Here is a 17,873-nt window from a genome sequence, read left to right on the forward strand (position 1 = left end):
GTAGCGAGCAGACATGTCGCGTCGTTGTGGTGGAGTTCGGCGTTACTGAAACCCCGATCAGTGGCGAGTTCATGTCCGTCGCGTGGTCGGCGTTTCAGTAACGCCGGTGGTACGTGCCTGAACTCAGGGTTTGTGGCAGGTGGTGCCCGTAGCCTTTTAGGGTGGTGCCCGAAGCCGGAGTCCGTTTGCAGACGATGCATGCTTGAAAGTGGCAGTTGAAAGTGGCACTCAAGGCACTCGGAAGTCTCATCCCGTATCCTCCGGGAACACTACCCGTCTCATTCGGATCTTGGATCGAGCAGCTAGCAGCTGATACGTCCATGCACCACAGTTGCACCCACTGGGTCAAAAGTAAAAGTTGGTTCAAATGAAGATTTTTTGTTCATCGTCTTCACTACTACTGGGTGCATCATAAACGTCTCAACAAAAGTAAAATCGTCAAAATGTCACTTCCTACCACTCAAAAGAAATATACTCTCGAATCCGCCGCTACACCCGAACGACCCAAAGCTTTCAAGATAACCTATCACTCCTCTGCTCCTTTTCCCACTCTCCCCACTCCTACATCAGTTCTCGTAAACGTCAAAGCCCTCGCCCTATCAGCTAGAGACTTACAAATCGTCAAAGGTGAATACCCCGCCCCACATGCAGTTCATCCAGGTACCGTCCCAGTCGGTTCTGGTGCTGGAGAGATCGTCGCCGTCGGTCCCGAAGTCAAAGGGTACACAGTCGGAGATCGTGTGATATTGATGGGTATGCCAGGACATCATTTCCAACCTGATCTACCACAAAGCTCTTTGGAACGTTCCAGGGGTGGTGGGACCGACGGAACAGCTCAGGAATATATTCCGATGGAATATGAAGATCTTCTCCTCGCTCCTTCCCATTTAGACTGGATAGAATTAGCGGGATTGTGTGGATCTTCTGTAACTTCTTGGGTCCATCTATGGGGTCATCAACCTTTGTTACCCGGATCGACGGTGTTGTGTCTAGGCACTGGAGGAGTATCAATGTACGCAGCTCAATTCGCTTTGGTATCCGGAAGTAGCGTCATTATCACCTCTTCCTCCGATGAAAAGTTGGCCAAAGTGAAGAAGATCTTGGAAAAGCTTTTGATTCCCGGATCTAGCAAGGATGCCATCAGGACGATCAATTATAACACGACCCCAGAATGGGATGTGGAAGTGAGGAAAATGACAGGGGGAAGAGGTGTAGACAATGTTATAGAGGTTGGTGGTTGGGGAACTTGCGCGAAAAGTGTCAGATCGGTTAGAAAAGGTGGAATTGTGGGAGTTTCAGGGTATTTGAGTACTTACCATGAAGTACCAATGGAACTCAAGATGGAAGGTGAGTTTCCTTCACTTCATCTTCCTTCTCCTCCTCTTTTTGTTTCCCCTTCTTCTTTCTCCACCCTATTCCACATGCATGTCGTGCATAGCTTTACCTCCGTCACGTTTGCACTACGGATGTGTCGCATATACTGTGATGGGCCAATCATCCCGGTCGTAACAGTTGGTGCTTTTTTGCCCGTATCATCGCTCATACGCAGATCTGAGCAAACTTATCCTCTATTCTGCTGCCAACGTCCGCGGCATATTTGTCGGTAACAGAACTCAAGCCGAGCAAATGTTGCGTTTTGTGGATCGTGCCGGTCTTCGTCCTGTAGTAAGCGAGGTGAGCTATCATATCTGTCGTTCCCCCACCCTTTCTCCCTTCGGACTCGCTCATCTTCTGACAAGACGATCTGAGACAGACACGTTAGTTCGGATCGTACGAAACCCGCCGAAGATCCTCTTCTGATGCGGGAGCACAGCTGATATTCAGGTGTATGAATTTGCGGATCTACCCAAAGCTTATGAAGCGATGGAAAAGGCTTCTCACATTGGTAAGGTAGTTGTGCGCGTGTCTGCTTGATTCCGTTTAGATTAGGCTACAGTCAAAATTACCCGGTGGATGATCACATGGATGGATAGGATATCATGATGCCACTGAGTGATGAAGATGATTAGACTTTGGATACACAGAACATGCATCTTTGGGAAAGACAGAAGGCAATAAAGACTAGGTTAATCGACTCGTGAGAGGCGATGGAAAGCGGGCGTTTAACTTCCGTATGACGACTCATCACGCAATCGCCACTCTAAAAATTTTCCACCCTACAACTAAGGTATCATCCTCTCATTCATCGTTCTCACCATTCTTACATCTCCCCTCGTCACCATCAACTGTCTCCTCACTACTCGTTGACAGCAGTGAGTCAAATCTATCCACTTCACTCGTTTAGCTGATTCAGCTATAGCGTCCGGCCGCCACCAACACACCCTTTCCAAGCCCTCAACTCAGCCATTTCTTGGACACAGTCCGGCTGCAGGCTCAAAATCCTCCAATCCCAATATTGGCTACATACTCAGCACGTCTCGTGAGTCAGTTGTCAGCTCTGTTTGTGTCTCTTTTCTTCATCCCATCACTGCTCCATCTTACTCCGTATCTCAATGTCGTGACTCTCAATCTTCTAACATCTCACCCCTATTTTCCCTTGCTCCCATGTGCGTCTAGATAGGGGGAAATGCTGCCATTTTTTTTTCGGAAGGAGACTGTGCTAACTTGAACTCAGACAATGGAGAATATTCGTCAGTCCTCTTTCACCAATCACACTGTCCCATTCTCATGAGGAATACTGCATCAAGATAGGGGGAAATGCTGCCAAAATTTTTCTTACGACGTAGTTGCTGACAACATCTTTAGGAGAGAACCAACCTCCAAAGAAGAAACCCGGAAATCCTGGCTTCAAGAGAGACTATTATGATTCAAAACGAATTGAGCCGGGTGAGTGTACCAATTGCTGTGGACATTGCTGAGCTTAGACACATTCTATCCCGATTCTCCGTATTCTTTACAAGAGTATTTTGATAGACGACGAGCAATACATAACCCGCGGCCACTCAACAATTCCCAGGACACTTTTGATGAGTTGTTGAGGAAGGAGGACATAAACCTTGCTCCTCCTACCCTTATTCCGGCCTCTAAGGTGAGTTTCCCATTGTCACACACGGTCATCCTAACCTCAGTTTCCCTTTGCTATCCCGTGCAGTTTGGATGACGCCGGTATACCAAATGGAAGGCCTAAGTTTTGGCTCATGGCTTTTAATCTCAATCTTTCCCGAGACAATCACGACATTATGGAGGCCTGGGACATTATTGAAAAAGTAAGTTGTTCAGACACCATATTATTTCACGTCTAAATGAAAGTCCGGGCTTGTTGGCTCCTGCAAGTCATCCGACTCAAGATCAAAAAGAAAAGAGCGACCCTTTCACCCTGGTGTCTGGTTCCCCTCCAACTGTAGGAAAGATCATACCTATCCTTTTCTTTCAAAAGATGCTAGATCCTCCGAAACCCAACAATTCATGACGGTCTTTGATAGGATTGCAGGAGGAGGTACACTCAAGAAACCCAACAATTCATGACGGTCTTTGATAGGATTGCAGGAGGAGGTACACTCAAGAATCTACGGAAATTCGACCCTGTTACGTCTAAAAAAATGTCCCAGTCAGTTTTCTTTTCTTCTTGATGAAACTTGTACTGATGATTGAGAGCCCACTTTTTTGTACATCACCTAGCCAACCACATGGAGCACCAAACTAGTGTGGGATCTGCTCCCTTGCGTCTTGGCCAAGTTGGATCCTCCCTTGCAATCAACAAGGGACAATCTGAGGAGTGGCATTTTGATCGTAATGATGATGATAGTACGTATTCTATCATCTCAGTCTTTGGCTCAGGAGGATGGACTTCTTCGGCAGAGAATCGTCAGGGATGGCTTGTTCTGCCTCAGCTCAATATAGAAGTTGAAATGCCAATTGGTAAGTCTCCACTTCACTGTCATCAAACATCTAACGTGAAAGGCTCCGTCGTCTTTTTCCAAGGATCACATCTTTTACATTATGTGAGAGAACTTGATGAAGAAGATGCGGACAGAAGGTTAGTTGTCACTGCCTTTGCCTGTAGTGAGATGTCCAAGTATTACGAGAAACACAAACATGAGATCAAATCAACACAAGTAGTAAACTAGTGGAAAAGTGATGCATATTCATTCCTGTCAAACCTATCAGATCACACTGTTGATCATGCGCAACCAAAAGCAGCTTTATACACACCAAATGGGGTGCTTCTCAAACAAGTGTGGGAGAATCAGCACCATGATCAATCATCACATCTCTGTAGATTGAGACCGCCGCCTCCTCCTCCTTGTCACAACCAATCTCAACAGCACATTCCATTGTCGTGGATTTCACCTTGATATTTCCTGTTTGCTATCCTTACATTCATCAATCAGCATACATGACCGACTCACATCAGGTACGTTACTTGCTTAGATGTGCTTGTGCTTATATTCAACAACAAATGAAAATGAAACAGTTCAATCAGCTCATGCATGGAACGGCAACTTTCTACGTCTCTCTTCATCCTGCTGAGCCATCCGTCGAGTCGCTCCTTGACCTGTGACAGTACCACGCCCTTCCACTCTCTGGCATGGAAACCCTGGACGAAAAGCAAGACCTTGGAGTGTTTTGACTCGCGAAACAGCCACAAATGTCAATCCAGAGGCAAACTCTCTAGCACCCAGGTCAATACAAGCCCTAGAGAGAGTCATCCCCTGCGACTTGTGGATTGTAATCGCATATGCTACTTGAAGGGGGAATTGTGTACGAGAGCAGTGGGTACCTGTAGGGCCTTCCCACGTCACGGTGACCGGAACTATAGGGACCAGTGGAACTCCTTCCTCGTCATACCACTTGGCTGGTCCAGTATAAGAAGGGACTGCAACCATGACTACTTCAGGCTGTCCAAGCCCGGCCTCATTGTCTTCCGCCATTCCAATGGAATGGATAGTGCCGCATGTTCCGTTGGTCAATCCTTGAGCCGTCCAAATATTCCTTGTAAGCATCACTTTTGCCCCCACCATAAGATACACCACCTTCACCAAGCCCTCTGCTTTCTCCTCTGTTGCTTTGGCTGCAAACACTCCTCCTACATGTCGAGCAGGAACTCGAAGTACAGGCTTATGCGATGCTAACAACTTCTCCACATTGATTTCATTCACTCGAGCCCTCTCAGAGCAGAGATGAGTTGTATCCCTAAACTCTTTTTGCTCTGTTGCACTGAGTCGGTCCCAGAAACGAGATGACAACAACTGATAGTCTTCAGAACCGTTGTCCCCATTCCGCAACCTTGATAATGTCTGTTTAAACCGTTCAGTCTCCATATCAATTCCTGCCTGCCGCATCACTTGTCCTAACTCAATATTTTCCTTAAAGCTCCTCCAAATCTCCAGGCCCTTGTTCTGCAATAATGATGATGCTGAATTGCCCTCACGCCGGACATTTACAAAGAGTGGAGTGTCGCCCACAGGGGGAAGTTGTCCAAAGTCTCCAATCAGAAGCACACTTAGCCCTCCAAATGGGAGATGGGAGGTTGAAGGAAATATAAGGGTGAGCTGTGTGTGAATGCGACCCAAGGCCTTCCTGCCAATCATGCTTTTCTCATCAATGATAAGATAATGTACTGCTTTCCATTCCTCTTGTAGGGTTGCAAGTCGAGTTGCAGAGAGTGTAGACGGTCTTGATTTGTCATCGGCAGGGAGTCCTAAGGCTGAATGATATGTTTGGCCAGCGATGTTGAAGGCCGCTACACCAGTGGGTGCAAGACGTCTGACAACAGGATGCGGGAAGAGGCTGAATAAAGATTGTGAAATGGCATCAATGAGGAATGACTTTCCGGTCCCCGCTGTCCCATCAATGTTGAGTAAGAAAGGAGCTTTTGGATTTCCATCAAGGTGGGTTTGAGCATGAGCAAGCACTTTGGAGTGGATTCGAAATTGTTCAGGATTGAGGAGGGAAATGTCCACAAGTGGTCGGGATATTTGTATGTTTGACTAGTGTGTCAGCAATATTTACAAACAAGACTTTAACGTACAGTCTTCTTCCATTCAGTCAATGCACCAACTCGCTCTACTAACCCCTCCACCCCCCAGTTTTTTGCTGTCTCATGCCAATCCTGCTGAACATCAATATCTCTTCGTCCTAGCCGATGAGCCACATCATAGTCCACGTCTCTTCTACCTCCCTCTTGACACATGAGCTGCCAATCCTGGAACTCCTGTTCTTCCTCTCCCTCACCTTCTGATGAAGAGTCGCTTTCCAAGCCCAACTGATCTGACCGCTGTCGACAATGTGAAGGTAAAGTATCTTCATGTCCATCTGGATGGATTTCTAAACATCGCTGATAGGCTTGTTCCCAAGTTTCATCCTCCGATTTAAGATCGGCTTTCTCTCGGTGATGGTGGTGAAGAGTAAGTTTAGCTCGGCACCAGTGACCATACTCCTCTGGATCCTCTATGGATGGACGGTAGGGTGGCCATAAACGAATAATCCGGTCATTGCTTGGTCGATAAACAATAGTCCCTCTTTTCTTCTCATAACGTTTGAACCAAGTGTATAGGTTGATTTCTTCAAACTCCATATCTCGTTGTAAGTAATGATCATACCAATCCTTGTCCTCCACTTCATCTTCGGTCTCCTGACCTCTCAACCGCCGCGCCCGGTGGGGCAAAAGACAAAGAGTTCGAAAACTTCGAGATGCAGACATCATGTTGCAATCAAGCAAGCTATGACACACTTCCTGTGCACTATAATCTCGTTCAGTAATGACTTTACTGAGCATCTTTTGAAAAACAACTCGGCTTGGGGTATCTTCTTCCACTTGTTGGCATATTGTTTGCATTATATCAGGAAATGTATGACTTGGCTTCTCGGCTTTTGATGCATATTTGGCGATATAGGTGACAACTGCATGTGGGTCGGTGCATGGCTGAATGTCAATGTTGGCTTGCCATCCGAGGACAAAGACAGGATTATAGACGTTGAGTAGGGTGTCGTTTCTTTGGAGAAATAGTTCTAGGTTGCCCTTTTCATTGAGGGAGAGAGCTGGGAGGCTGCAGACGTCCCGGGGGAAGCGAAATCGGCAAATTGGGTCTACATTTGGAGCACTTCCTTTTGGACGCTTGAGACAGTAATTTGAACATCGGGTGTGACGCTGAATACGATTTAGATGTTCAGCTAGACTCTGTTGATCATAGCTCTGCTGAGAATGTGGTCGGGAAGAGGGGTGACGGGAAGCTGGAGGAAGGTCTAAGCCAGGATTGATTGCCCAGACCTTTGTTTTCCAGAATTCAATGAAGTGTTGTTGAATATCATCTCCACCCGCTTTGAGGACTTCTAGATCCGGACCATTTTTCAGCCAGAGCAGGCCATGCACATGACCTGAGCCCCTACTTTGCCATTCAAAACGTAACCAGAAATCTTGGACATCAAGCAGCGGGGTGACAACATGGTGGAGGAAGAGTACTGCTCGCCTTTGGATCCACCATGCCACCAGAGCCGGATTCTCATTTACATTGCGGCTGTTGGTTTTTTGCCTTTGAGCCTCGGTGTCTTGTGAGGATGGTACGTTGGACATGTGGGAATGAAGATCAGACCACTGGATGTCGGCAGCGGAAAGCGTGATGAAGGTATGAGGTGTCCCAAGCTGTCGAATCATACTATTGAGTTCTTTACTGCGAGCAGACCAATATGGTGGGGTTCCTTGCAGTGATGCAGCGACCTTTCGTACACGTTTCGCCAGGTTTACTGAGTCGGTCTGTAGTAGTTCTAGTATGTCTTCGGCGGTGAGGGCTTGGTCATCTTTGTTTCGGCTGATGTAATAATTTGACATTCGACGGGCCTGCCAACGCATGAGAGAATTGAAGGCATAATATCTGCTTGATCAATTACTGAAAGCCATACTCATGAAGGACTCACCGGAACCGAGGGTGCCGTGCAAACCTTCCATCATCATACTTCATCAGGTGTTTGAAGTAGTCTGATGCTGAGACACTAAGATTTCTTGGGGCATGCAGATCTGCTAGACCCTGGGGGAAAAGGAATGGGAAGGCTTGAATCATATATTGATTGCCCTGGTCGTGTTCGTAGAGAGGTGTATTGCGGAGAGGAGGGGCTGTGAGAGCAGCAGGATGAGGTAGTGCCGCAATGTCTTCCATATGTTCCCTTGTGATTTCCATCTCTGTCCGACCCTCTCCCACATTTGGGACCATAGCCTCAAGTACAATGTCCTCTGCTCCCTCATTGTTGACCTCTGGTATATGTGATTCTGAAAGGCTTGTGATAGTATCTACTGTGGTTGATTGAAGGTCATCAAATACAGAGCCTTGCTCCGGAAGTTGAGCTACAGCGTTGTAGTCAATTTCAATATCACGATATGCCGGATGAAAGTGACATAATGCTTGAAGATTTGCTAGAAGGCGTGCTCGATTGACTTGAAATTCAGGACGGGTAGCGAAATGTTCATTTTGATTTGCCGCATACTTTTGTTTGATAATGAGGACGTCAAGCTGTGATGGGAGAAGGGGGAGTTTAGTGACTAGTTTTTCGTTGTCCCGAGAGAAGAGGCATGTATGACCCGCGTACTTCATCTGACCTCGGTGTCACGGTCCTGTCCTTGACAGACCTCGATGGATCAAAGACAGGTGGACTGCAACTGTTTAGTTAGCTTGGACAACGACGGTTAGTATGTTGTCCGTAGACTTGTGATGTGGTCGGACGACTTTAATGACTTGCGAAGGATCCGGGCAGGTCGAGATGACGATAGAGGTGTATGTGATGGTGAGGGATGTATCGGATGTAAGTAGAATGTCAAGAGGTCTTTTGTGAGTGGCAAATAATATTTTGATCCTTGAAGAGAAGAAACTACAAAGTAGATAGGTCTAGTATTTATACTTTTTGAGGAAGTCCTGCTCTCCAATTAATGTCGCCTCAAATCGACCCATATCGACTTGTATCGACTTGTATCGACTCCTATCGACTCGTATCGACTCATATCGACCCATATCGACTCATATCGACTCATATCGACTCATATCGACTCATATCGACTCATATCGACTCATATCAACTCATATCAACTCAGATCGACTCGGATCGACTCGGATCGGTGGAGCTCAGGGTTTTGGGTCAGGACCCTGCACAGGCTGGGTCGTGACAGTACCTCCTCCTTAAGATGCTCGCTCCGTCGAGCATTCTAACTCCACTCCCATAATATCTTCCAAGATTCTCCGTTTTGCTAACTCCCTCTTTGTTGAGTCCTCACTGGATTTTATCGGCATCATGCCAAACAATTCAATGTTCTCCGAAGCTGAATGGAACCTGCTTACTTGGATGGCTACCGAAGCTCATCCTCAAGGACAGATGAACGCAGTTCTTGGCTTGGTGAGTTGCTTTTTGCTTCCTCTGATTTGGTACGCAATTGATGATAGATGGGAAATACTGTTAACCCCCGTGACCTTGGTGGTCTCCCTGTCAACGCTAACCAGATGGGTATCAACCCCATTCCGGCCAATGAAGTACCTCCCCCTGATGACTTGTTGTTGCCGACAAACAACATCCCCGTACTTAACGAACCTCCCAATGATCATCTCCCTGCTGATGGTGGAGAAGCACCCTTGATGGACGATGCTGAATGGGATAAGTGGCTTCATGATGAGGGGTTGGACGAGTTGTTTACACAGATGGAGGGAAATCCTGCCGATGGGCAGTCAGAGGTCAGTGGAATAAGTATCATTGCTCAAGCTGGATCCCCTGCGGGTGGTGTAGGTACAACCGATGGAAACCCCATCAACATCACCCCTCAAGAGTCTGTTCCTCTCGACGGGCCAATCCGTTCTTCACAGCAAACTCTCTCTCCCATCGTAAGTCTCCCTCTAATTCCCATGGAACTAGACTGATCAATTAGACTCTTGCGCGTTATGCCCGGGCTGAGGAGATTGCCAAATATGGGGTTATTCGAGCCATCAAGTGCAAGAATTGTTCCAGCGTGAAGGGTAAATGTCCTGATTGTATCCAATTCAAGCGCTTCAGCCCATGTCTACGCTGTACTCGAATGGGAAGGACTTGTAATTTGATTTACGAAAAGGGTGAAGAAGAACCGGTGGTGGAGATCAGGCGTAACCCCAAGCGTAAAGCAAGGGGTGATCCTAGGGTGAGTTTTCCTTTTGCTGAATTGTGTTGTATCGTGTTGACCAGGGAGTCCCCCGATATCCAGTACCTTGGTATGGCACAATCGTCGTTCACCATGGATCCTGGACCCTCTACAATCCCTGTTCCAATGAATCCCATGCCAGGTACTTCCTTGTCAGGATATGTGAGTCTCCTTTTTCCAATCCAGTTATACCGATGTCACTGATGTATTTAGGTTCCACCTTTTCCAACTTATCGTGCTCTCTCTGTCATGCAGATGTCCGAACATCTTGCCTTTCTCCATCAGTGGAATCAAGCGGCAACTGCTCATGAGGATCATGCTCGTCTTACACGATGGCAGATGATTGCTCAAGTGCAGAATATGATTGATGATGCTAAACGTGACAAAGAAGACGAAGAGGATGATGATGAGTAAATTTCTTGGAATGCGTCATATAAGCCAATAGGGCATCGTGCTTGGTAGTTATATGACAAGGATTGAGAAAAACACAATATTTGACAGAGAAAGTAATGCTTCATCAGGCAGAGGTTGTTCTATTATTGTGCCTATGAATTCTTTGACGTCTGATAGCATGTGATAGGTTGTTGTGGTGACCAAAGGGAAACCTCCTTTGGCTGATCAAAAGGTGAAAATTGGGTGGTGGAGCAAAAGCCCCTTGACCGGTGTTTACACGGAGCCTGGTGAACCTCCGGGTGGTCAGGCCTTTGTGCTTGAGGTATACCAACGAGGGGCTCACACGTGTAATCCACGTGTCACTCTGTCTCAGGGTTCCCAGTCAAAACACAAGCAGCATGGGCAGGTTTGAACCTTTGTTCTCCATGCACTGGAACTGACCACCTGACTCAAACCATTGAGCCAAGCAGAATATAGTGACACAGGGCTGTGCATCTTATATGGTTCTGCCCATGAGTTACTTTGTTGGGTGTCCTTTGTCAAAAGCTTGAATCAAATCAATGGCGTTTTGTAGATTTGATGGGGGTTCCCATGTTGTTTCATTGTACCCAAGCCATTTGACTAGGTACCGTATGGGTTCTTTGAAACGTTTGTCATACTTTCTGTCAAGGATGGCTTCTACTTCGTATTCCTCTTGTCCTTCAACCTCTATTGGTGGTGGTGGTTGTTGAACACGGTTAGGAATAGTGTTTTCTTGATATGGTTCCAGTAGTTGAACATGGAAGACATTATGAATACGCATTGATGCTGGTAAATCCAATTGATAGGCATGGGAAGATATTTTGGCTGTAATGGTGTATGGTCCAAGATATCGATGATCCAGTTTCTTAGTAGGCCGGGTTGTACGGACATTCTTGGCTGATAGCCATACCTTATCTCCAACTCTGTATTCAGGTAAGGGTAGACGTCCTGAATCAAATGCTTTTGCTGATGCTTCATTTGCTTTCTTAATCTCATTCTTGAGATAGTCATGTAGTGTTGATAGATCTGCAACATAAGTAGTTGCTATTGGTGCGTTGACTTGAGTATCTGATGGTACAAAGGTGGATTGGGGATCATACCCTTTGTTTGCAAAGAATGGTGACACTCCGGTGGAGGAATGTGGTGTATTGTTATATGCAAATTCTGCAAGAGGAAGAAGCTCCTCCCAGTTGTCTTGCTGATAGGATGTAAAGACTCTAAGATACTGTTCTAAGACTTGGTTGACACGTTCTGTCTGACCATCTGTTTCTGGATGAAAAGCCGTACTCATAGCAAGCTCAATACCCAATGATTCAGTGAATGCCCTCCAAAATCTGGAAGTAAACTCAGATCCTCTATCAGAGACTATACTCTGAGGAAGACCATGTTTCGAAAAGACATGACGCAGATAAAGCTTTGCTAATTCTTCTGCAGTGAGATTTGTAGTGGTAGGTATGTAGATTGCTTGTTTTGTAAGACGATCAACAATAACAAGAATCGAATTATAATTATTTGAAGATGGTAATTGTTCAATGAGATCCATGGAGACTGATGACCATGGATAGGGTGGAATAGGTAGTGACTTTAATTCTCCATAAGGTTGATGACGTTTTGACTTGGTACGTTGACAGATGTCACAAGTGTCCACATAATGGTTGACATAGGACCTCATACCTGGCCACCAGTAGTGGCGTTGGAGGAGTTGAACTGTTTTGCGTCTGCCAGGGTGTCCAGAAAGTAAGGAGTCATGGTGTTGTTTTGTAATCATAAGTCGAAGATTACCTGTAGATGGGACATAGTACTGATTACCGTGGAGCAGTAAATCATTTGTATCAAGTGTGAATGGATGTTGATCAGATGGATGTTTAGCTTTCTCAAGGAATTCCTTAGCTTCTACGTCTGTCTCCAAAGCAGTTCTGAATGTGGCAGTCATCTCCGAAGTGATGTCCATCACAGTTGCTGCTGCTAAGTACTGACCAGGTTTGAGAAGCTGTTGGAAGTTCTGAGGATTTGCTTCTGTTGTAAGGCTAGAGCCACGCTCCCTTGGGTGATAATCCCTTCTGCGAGTGAGAGCATCTGGCTTAGTCCCTTGTACTCCAGGTCTATAGATGATGTTGAAATTGAAATCCGCAAGGAACTCAGACCATCTTGCTTGGCGTCGATTGAGCTGCTTGGATGTAGTAAAATATTCTAATGAACGATGATCGGTAAAGATCTTGATTGGAAGTGAAGCTCCTTCAAGGTAATGTCTCCATTCCTTGAATGACGCTACTATTGCTAACATTTCCTTGTCATGGATCTCATAATTAAGCTCAGCTGGCAGCATCTTTCTTGACATGAAGGCTATAGGGTGAAGTCTTCCCTCTTCTTCGTGAGAAAGGATTCCAGCGATGGCATAATCAGAGGCATCGGTTTCAAGAATTAATTGTCGATTAGGGTTGTAATGACGCAGTAAGTCTGCAGAGGTAAAAGCATTCTTGAGAGTACTAAAAGCTTCTTGTTGAGATGGACCCCAAGTAAATGGTAGATCTTTCTTGGTGAGAGTTGTAAGAGGTGTTGTGATCTTGGAGTAATCTTTGATAAATCTTCGATAGAAGTTGCAAAATCCAAGGAAAGATCGAAGTTCGGTAAGAGTTGTTGGTGGTGGCCAGTCCATGATGGACTGCACCTTCTTCTTGTCCATAGAAACCCCATCAGGGCTAATGAAGAAACCTAGAAATTCCACCGATGTAGTGTGGAACTCACACTTTTCAGCCTTGGCGTAAAGGCCTGTCTCACGCAAGCGTTCCAGCACTTGAGAGACATGTCTGATGTGTGATTCAGTGTCAGGGGAGTATACTAATATATCGTCAAGGTAAATGATGACATGGTGATCAAGCATGTCTCGGAAATTGTGGTTCATGAGATGTTGAAAAGATGCTGGGGCATTGGTTAACCCAAAAGGCATCACCTTGTATTCAAATAAGCCATAGCGGGTCCTAAAGGCAGTTTTCCATTCCTCGCCTTTTGCTATGCGCAGCAGATTATACGCGCCTCGCAGATCTATCTTTGTAAAGATCTTGGCGGTGCGCAGGCGGTCCAAAAGTTCTGAGATGAGAGGGAGAGGGTATCGATTCTTGATTGTGATTTTGTTGAGCCCACGATAATCCACACAGAGTCGAAGTGAACCATCCTTCTTCTTTACAAAAAGGATAGGTGCTCCTGCTGGTGATTCAGAAGGTACAATAAAACCTTTCTTCAAGTTCTCATCCAGGTATTCTCGAAGTGCTTTCAACTCTGTATCGGACAGAGAGTAGATGGGTCCCCATGGTGGAACTTTCCCATCTTCTAAAGGTATATGATGATCAAATGGTCGGTGATCTGGGAGCTTGTCAGCGCTCTGTTTACTAAAGACATCCAGGTAAGAATGATATTCAGGGGGCACTAAAGCCTGATCTGAACCGGCCTTGTCAGAGTCGACTTCTGTCAAGGTGGACGGCCTAGTGGTAGTCGACACCGCTAGGTTGAACTCGTGAGGCATAGAAGATGTTGTTGCCTCATCTGAAGAGGGCAGAGGTACAATTCCGGTCACCTCCCCTATGCGCGCAGATGTGTTGGATGTTGATGCTGTAGCTGGTAATGACCCTACTGTACAATGAGTAGGCCAAATAGAACTTGGTCTTATGGAAAGTCTGGACCAAGAAATAAACGGATCATGCTGGCGTAACCATGGAATACCAAGCACGACTGGACAAAGATGACACTTGGTGACTAGTAACCTAGTCCAACAAGGTCCAAATGGTGGAAGGAAGTTGAGACAAGCAACTGTCTCATATTTTACTGTAGATGGTTTACCTGCTCCGTCAAAGAGGTATAGTGGAGTTGGTTCTCTCTTTATTAATTCTAATCTATTCTGTTCAGCAAATCTTTTATCAATGAAATTATTACTGGCACCGCTGTCTATCAAAGCTTGGAATATGTTTTTGTGATCTTTTAGATGAAATGGGAGAGTCAACTGTTTTTGGGTTATATCAAAATTTTCAATAGAAGGAAATGTAGAGCCAAGTGAAACGGAGACCTGTTTGTGGTTACCCTCCAATCCCAGGTTACCGTGATTTGTAGACTGGGGGTCTAAGCTTTTCCCGAGGGGATAGCTTTATTCTTATGTGTACTTACCACGCTAGCTTGATATCTAGCAGGTTTACGGTGAGGAGGTGCAACAGGGCATTTAAGTACCATATGTCCTTTGTCACCACAATAGAGGCAAAGATTATTATCTTTGCGCCTTTGATACTCAGCTGGTGTGAGTTTACCTCTCCTAGTTGTATAGTTTGAGGTTGATGTTGCCATGACTCGCATATTCTCAGATGGACGAAAGGTAGTCTGAGTACGCTCATAAGTAGTTGAGCGTGGTGTAAACCGTACCTGTGAGTTAGCAGTATTTGTACGCTCACCTTTCTCTACTTGTCTTTCAAACAAGCGTGTATCAATACGTATAGCAGTGTCTTGAAGGTCTTTGAAGGACTTAGGCTTCCCAACATGAGAAAGCTCGTCTTTGATAGCATCTTTGAGGCCACGGTAGAATTGTGCAGCCTTTGCTTCGTCGTTCCATTTGACAAGAGTGGCAAAGCGCATGAAGTCTGCAAGGTAAGATGTCACTGAACCTCTTTGTTTGAGGGCATATAGTTGTCTCTCAGCAGTAGCCACCTCATCTGGATCACCAAACGTCTTCTTGAGTTCATCACAGAAGAGTTTGAAATCTGTCATGAAACTTGGCTGTGGGGTAGCAACAACAAAAGGTTGGAACCAGAGGAAAGCGGTATCACGTAAGAAAGATCCCGCATACAATACCTTTGCAGCTTCAGATTGAAATCGAGTGGACTGAAGTGTTATAACCATTGTTACTTGAGTGATAAAGGTTGTAAGCTTGTGACGTTGTCCACTAAAGTATTCAGGTGATGCAACCTTTGGTTCTTGAGGACGAGTACTATTGGTTGTCGTAGTAAGTGCTACTGAGGGATGGCGTTGATCTGCAGGTGTCAGCTCACGTTCGGTACTCACATCTTGTGCATTATTATTTTCCAGTACTTCTCCTTGAGGGAGGATTGTAAGAGCGGCTACTCTTTCGCGTAAAGTATTGTTTTCTTGTTGAATGGTTTCTTGATGGGCTAAGACTTCTTCAAGTCTAGCTTCCAGTTCTGCACGAGTTGGTGCCATGGTGATGCCTCGATAATACGATAGACTAAACAAGTATGTGACCAATCACAAGTGTGAAGGATCAAAATATACTGTCACGGTCCTGTCCTTGACAGACCTCGATGGATCAAAGACAGGTGGACTGCAACTGTTTAGTTAGCTTGGACAACGACGGTTAGTATGTTGTCCGTAGACTTGTGATGTGGTCGGACGACTTTAATGACTTGCGAAGGATCCGGGCAGGTCGAGATGACGATAGAGGTGTATGTGATGGTGAGGGATGTATCGGATGTAAGTAGAATGTCAAGAGGTCTTTTGTGAGTGGCAAATAATATTTTGATCCTTGAAGAGAAGAAACTACAAAGTAGATAGGTCTAGTATTTATACTTTTTGAGGAAGTCCTGCTCTCCAATTAATGTCGCCTCAAATCGACCCATATCGACTTGTATCGACTTGTATCGACTCCTATCGACTCGTATCGACTCATATCGACCCATATCGACTCATATCGACTCATATCGACTCATATCGACTCATATCGACTCATATCGACTCATATCAACTCATATCAACTCAGATCGACTCGGATCGACTCGGATCGGTGGAGCTCAGGGTTTTGGGTCAGGACCCTGCACAGGCTGGGTCGTGACACTCGGCCAGCAACTTGCCAGACCTGAAGCTGAACATGAACTTTAGAGAGAAGCATTTCTTCCATTTGTGTTGGCGGTTCAGGTGGGGGGAGATTGTCTCGAATACACAACTGAGGGAGAGAGAGTCCTGTCCTATCAGTCATAGTCATTGAGGAAAACAACACACCAGGATCCATATTGTTCTCCGCAGACAAGTTGTTCCTTCCTCCCCGTCTACACCTAGCACACATGCCATTGCTGACTTTAAGCTCAAACCACCTCTCCTTGCAAGTCGCACAGTACTCCATCTGAATCCTCTCAAGCTGCTTGTGAAAGTTGTCTATCAGGGTCACTTCATCCTCTGTCAAGCATGGTTTTTGTAAATCCATAGCATTAGCTGGTACCACGGGTTCAGGATGAGGTTGATGGGATTCTTCAATTGGATGTTGCATTTGGCGATTTTGATATCGAAGCCGTTGTTGTTCCCGGCATGTGTGACAAGTGAGATATGAGGTAGATTGGTTGGGATGCTGGAAGTTGATGATAACTTGCCAGGTGCGGCATGTTTTACACCTTTTTTCCCCGGAATGATTTACTGGCCGAAACTGTCTGGTGGGAAGAATTGGTTGGTTGGTAGGGGGGGTAGCATCAGGACGCCTTGGAGGTCGGCGATTCACTCTAACAGGACGGGCAGAGATCAACTGAGCTGCAGCAGGCCGAAGTGGTGATGGTGATGGTGATCGGGAGACATCATGTCGAGGTCGAGGTTGGGATCGTCTCGAGCTGGGAGTGAGCCCGTCCACACCGGGTGACTGAGTGGGTCGTGGGTGGGTCAGAGAGTTGTCACTGTGTGGGTGTTTGTTGCGACAGTCTGAACAAGCAAGTACTGCTCGTCCTCGGTCACTAAGGAAGTGGGGGGAGGGAAGGCAGGTACGACACTGGTTGCATTGCTTGATACGGTGACGTGAGGAAGGAGTAGCAAGGGAGATAGGCTCTTTATGGCGACAAAAGCAGCAACTTTTCCAATATTGATCAGATTTTTGACCAGCACTCGCCTTTCGAAAATGCGAGGAGCCAAAAACAGTGTTGCTGGGAGCTTGACACTTCTTCTTTACTGAGTGATAGCAAGACCATTGTGTTGTCATTGTAGAAGATTTTAGCTATATATGGAAGTGACATTAAGGGACTCTTGAACTACATACATATCAAAAGGCTGATCGACAAAATACACGTCATGATTTGGGAAACCCTTCCAGGCACTTACGTAGAAATTATGTTAAAAAAACCCTGAATCACCCCCAGTAGATTTGCGGGGCTGACGCCCGCAATGACGTTTGGAATGAAGAGGAGCCCCAGATCGATCGCACGGTCCCTCACCCCTGACGCGTTTCACCTCACACTTGCCCAATCTACGTTAGCCACTTTTGACTCTTCGTTGTCTTACTTTGATCCCTTTCCCCCCACCATATTCACCTCTCACTACACTCCCCTGGGCCCTGGCTGAGCCTGACACATCCCTTCTCTCCCCCACTGCAGCTGTACTGCAGTTTGATCGCTGACCTCTCATC

At 46.1% G+C, this 17,873-nt stretch overlaps 3 protein-coding genes across 3 annotated transcripts; 2 read left to right on the plus strand and 1 right to left on the minus strand.

The window, feature by feature from the left end:
- Positions 1–360: 360 nt before the first annotated feature.
- On the plus strand, positions 361–1,914 carry TREMEDRAFT_44683 (uncharacterized protein; the record flags this gene model as incomplete). The annotated part of the gene is made up of 3 exons (XM_007005645.1): positions 361–1,347; positions 1,550–1,674; positions 1,825–1,914. Exons 1-3 carry the CDS (start codon positions 444–446, stop codon positions 1,912–1,914), a joined length of 1,119 nt encoding a protein of 372 aa, XP_007005707.1. The 5' UTR covers positions 361–443.
- Positions 1,915–9,216: 7,302 nt separating this feature from the next.
- On the plus strand, positions 9,217–10,501 carry TREMEDRAFT_63449 (uncharacterized protein; the record flags this gene model as incomplete). The annotated part of the gene is made up of 5 exons (XM_007005723.1): positions 9,217–9,318; positions 9,366–9,797; positions 9,842–10,087; positions 10,136–10,249; positions 10,301–10,501. 5 exons carry the CDS (start codon positions 9,217–9,219, stop codon positions 10,499–10,501), a joined length of 1,095 nt encoding a protein of 364 aa, XP_007005785.1.
- A 5,743-nt stretch (positions 10,502–16,244) lies between these two features.
- On the minus strand, positions 16,245–16,757 carry TREMEDRAFT_63451 (uncharacterized protein; the record flags this gene model as incomplete). Its single annotated transcript, XM_007005724.1, has 2 exons — positions 16,245–16,453; positions 16,493–16,757. 2 exons carry the CDS (start codon positions 16,755–16,757, stop codon positions 16,245–16,247), a joined length of 474 nt encoding a protein of 157 aa, XP_007005786.1.
- Between the last annotated feature and the right edge of the window lie 1,116 nt (positions 16,758–17,873).

The sequence above is a fragment of the Tremella mesenterica genome, assembly GCF_000271645.1.
Source record: "Tremella mesenterica DSM 1558 unplaced genomic scaffold TREMEscaffold_8, whole genome shotgun sequence".
NCBI lineage: Eukaryota > Fungi > Basidiomycota > Tremellomycetes > Tremellales > Tremellaceae > Tremella > Tremella mesenterica.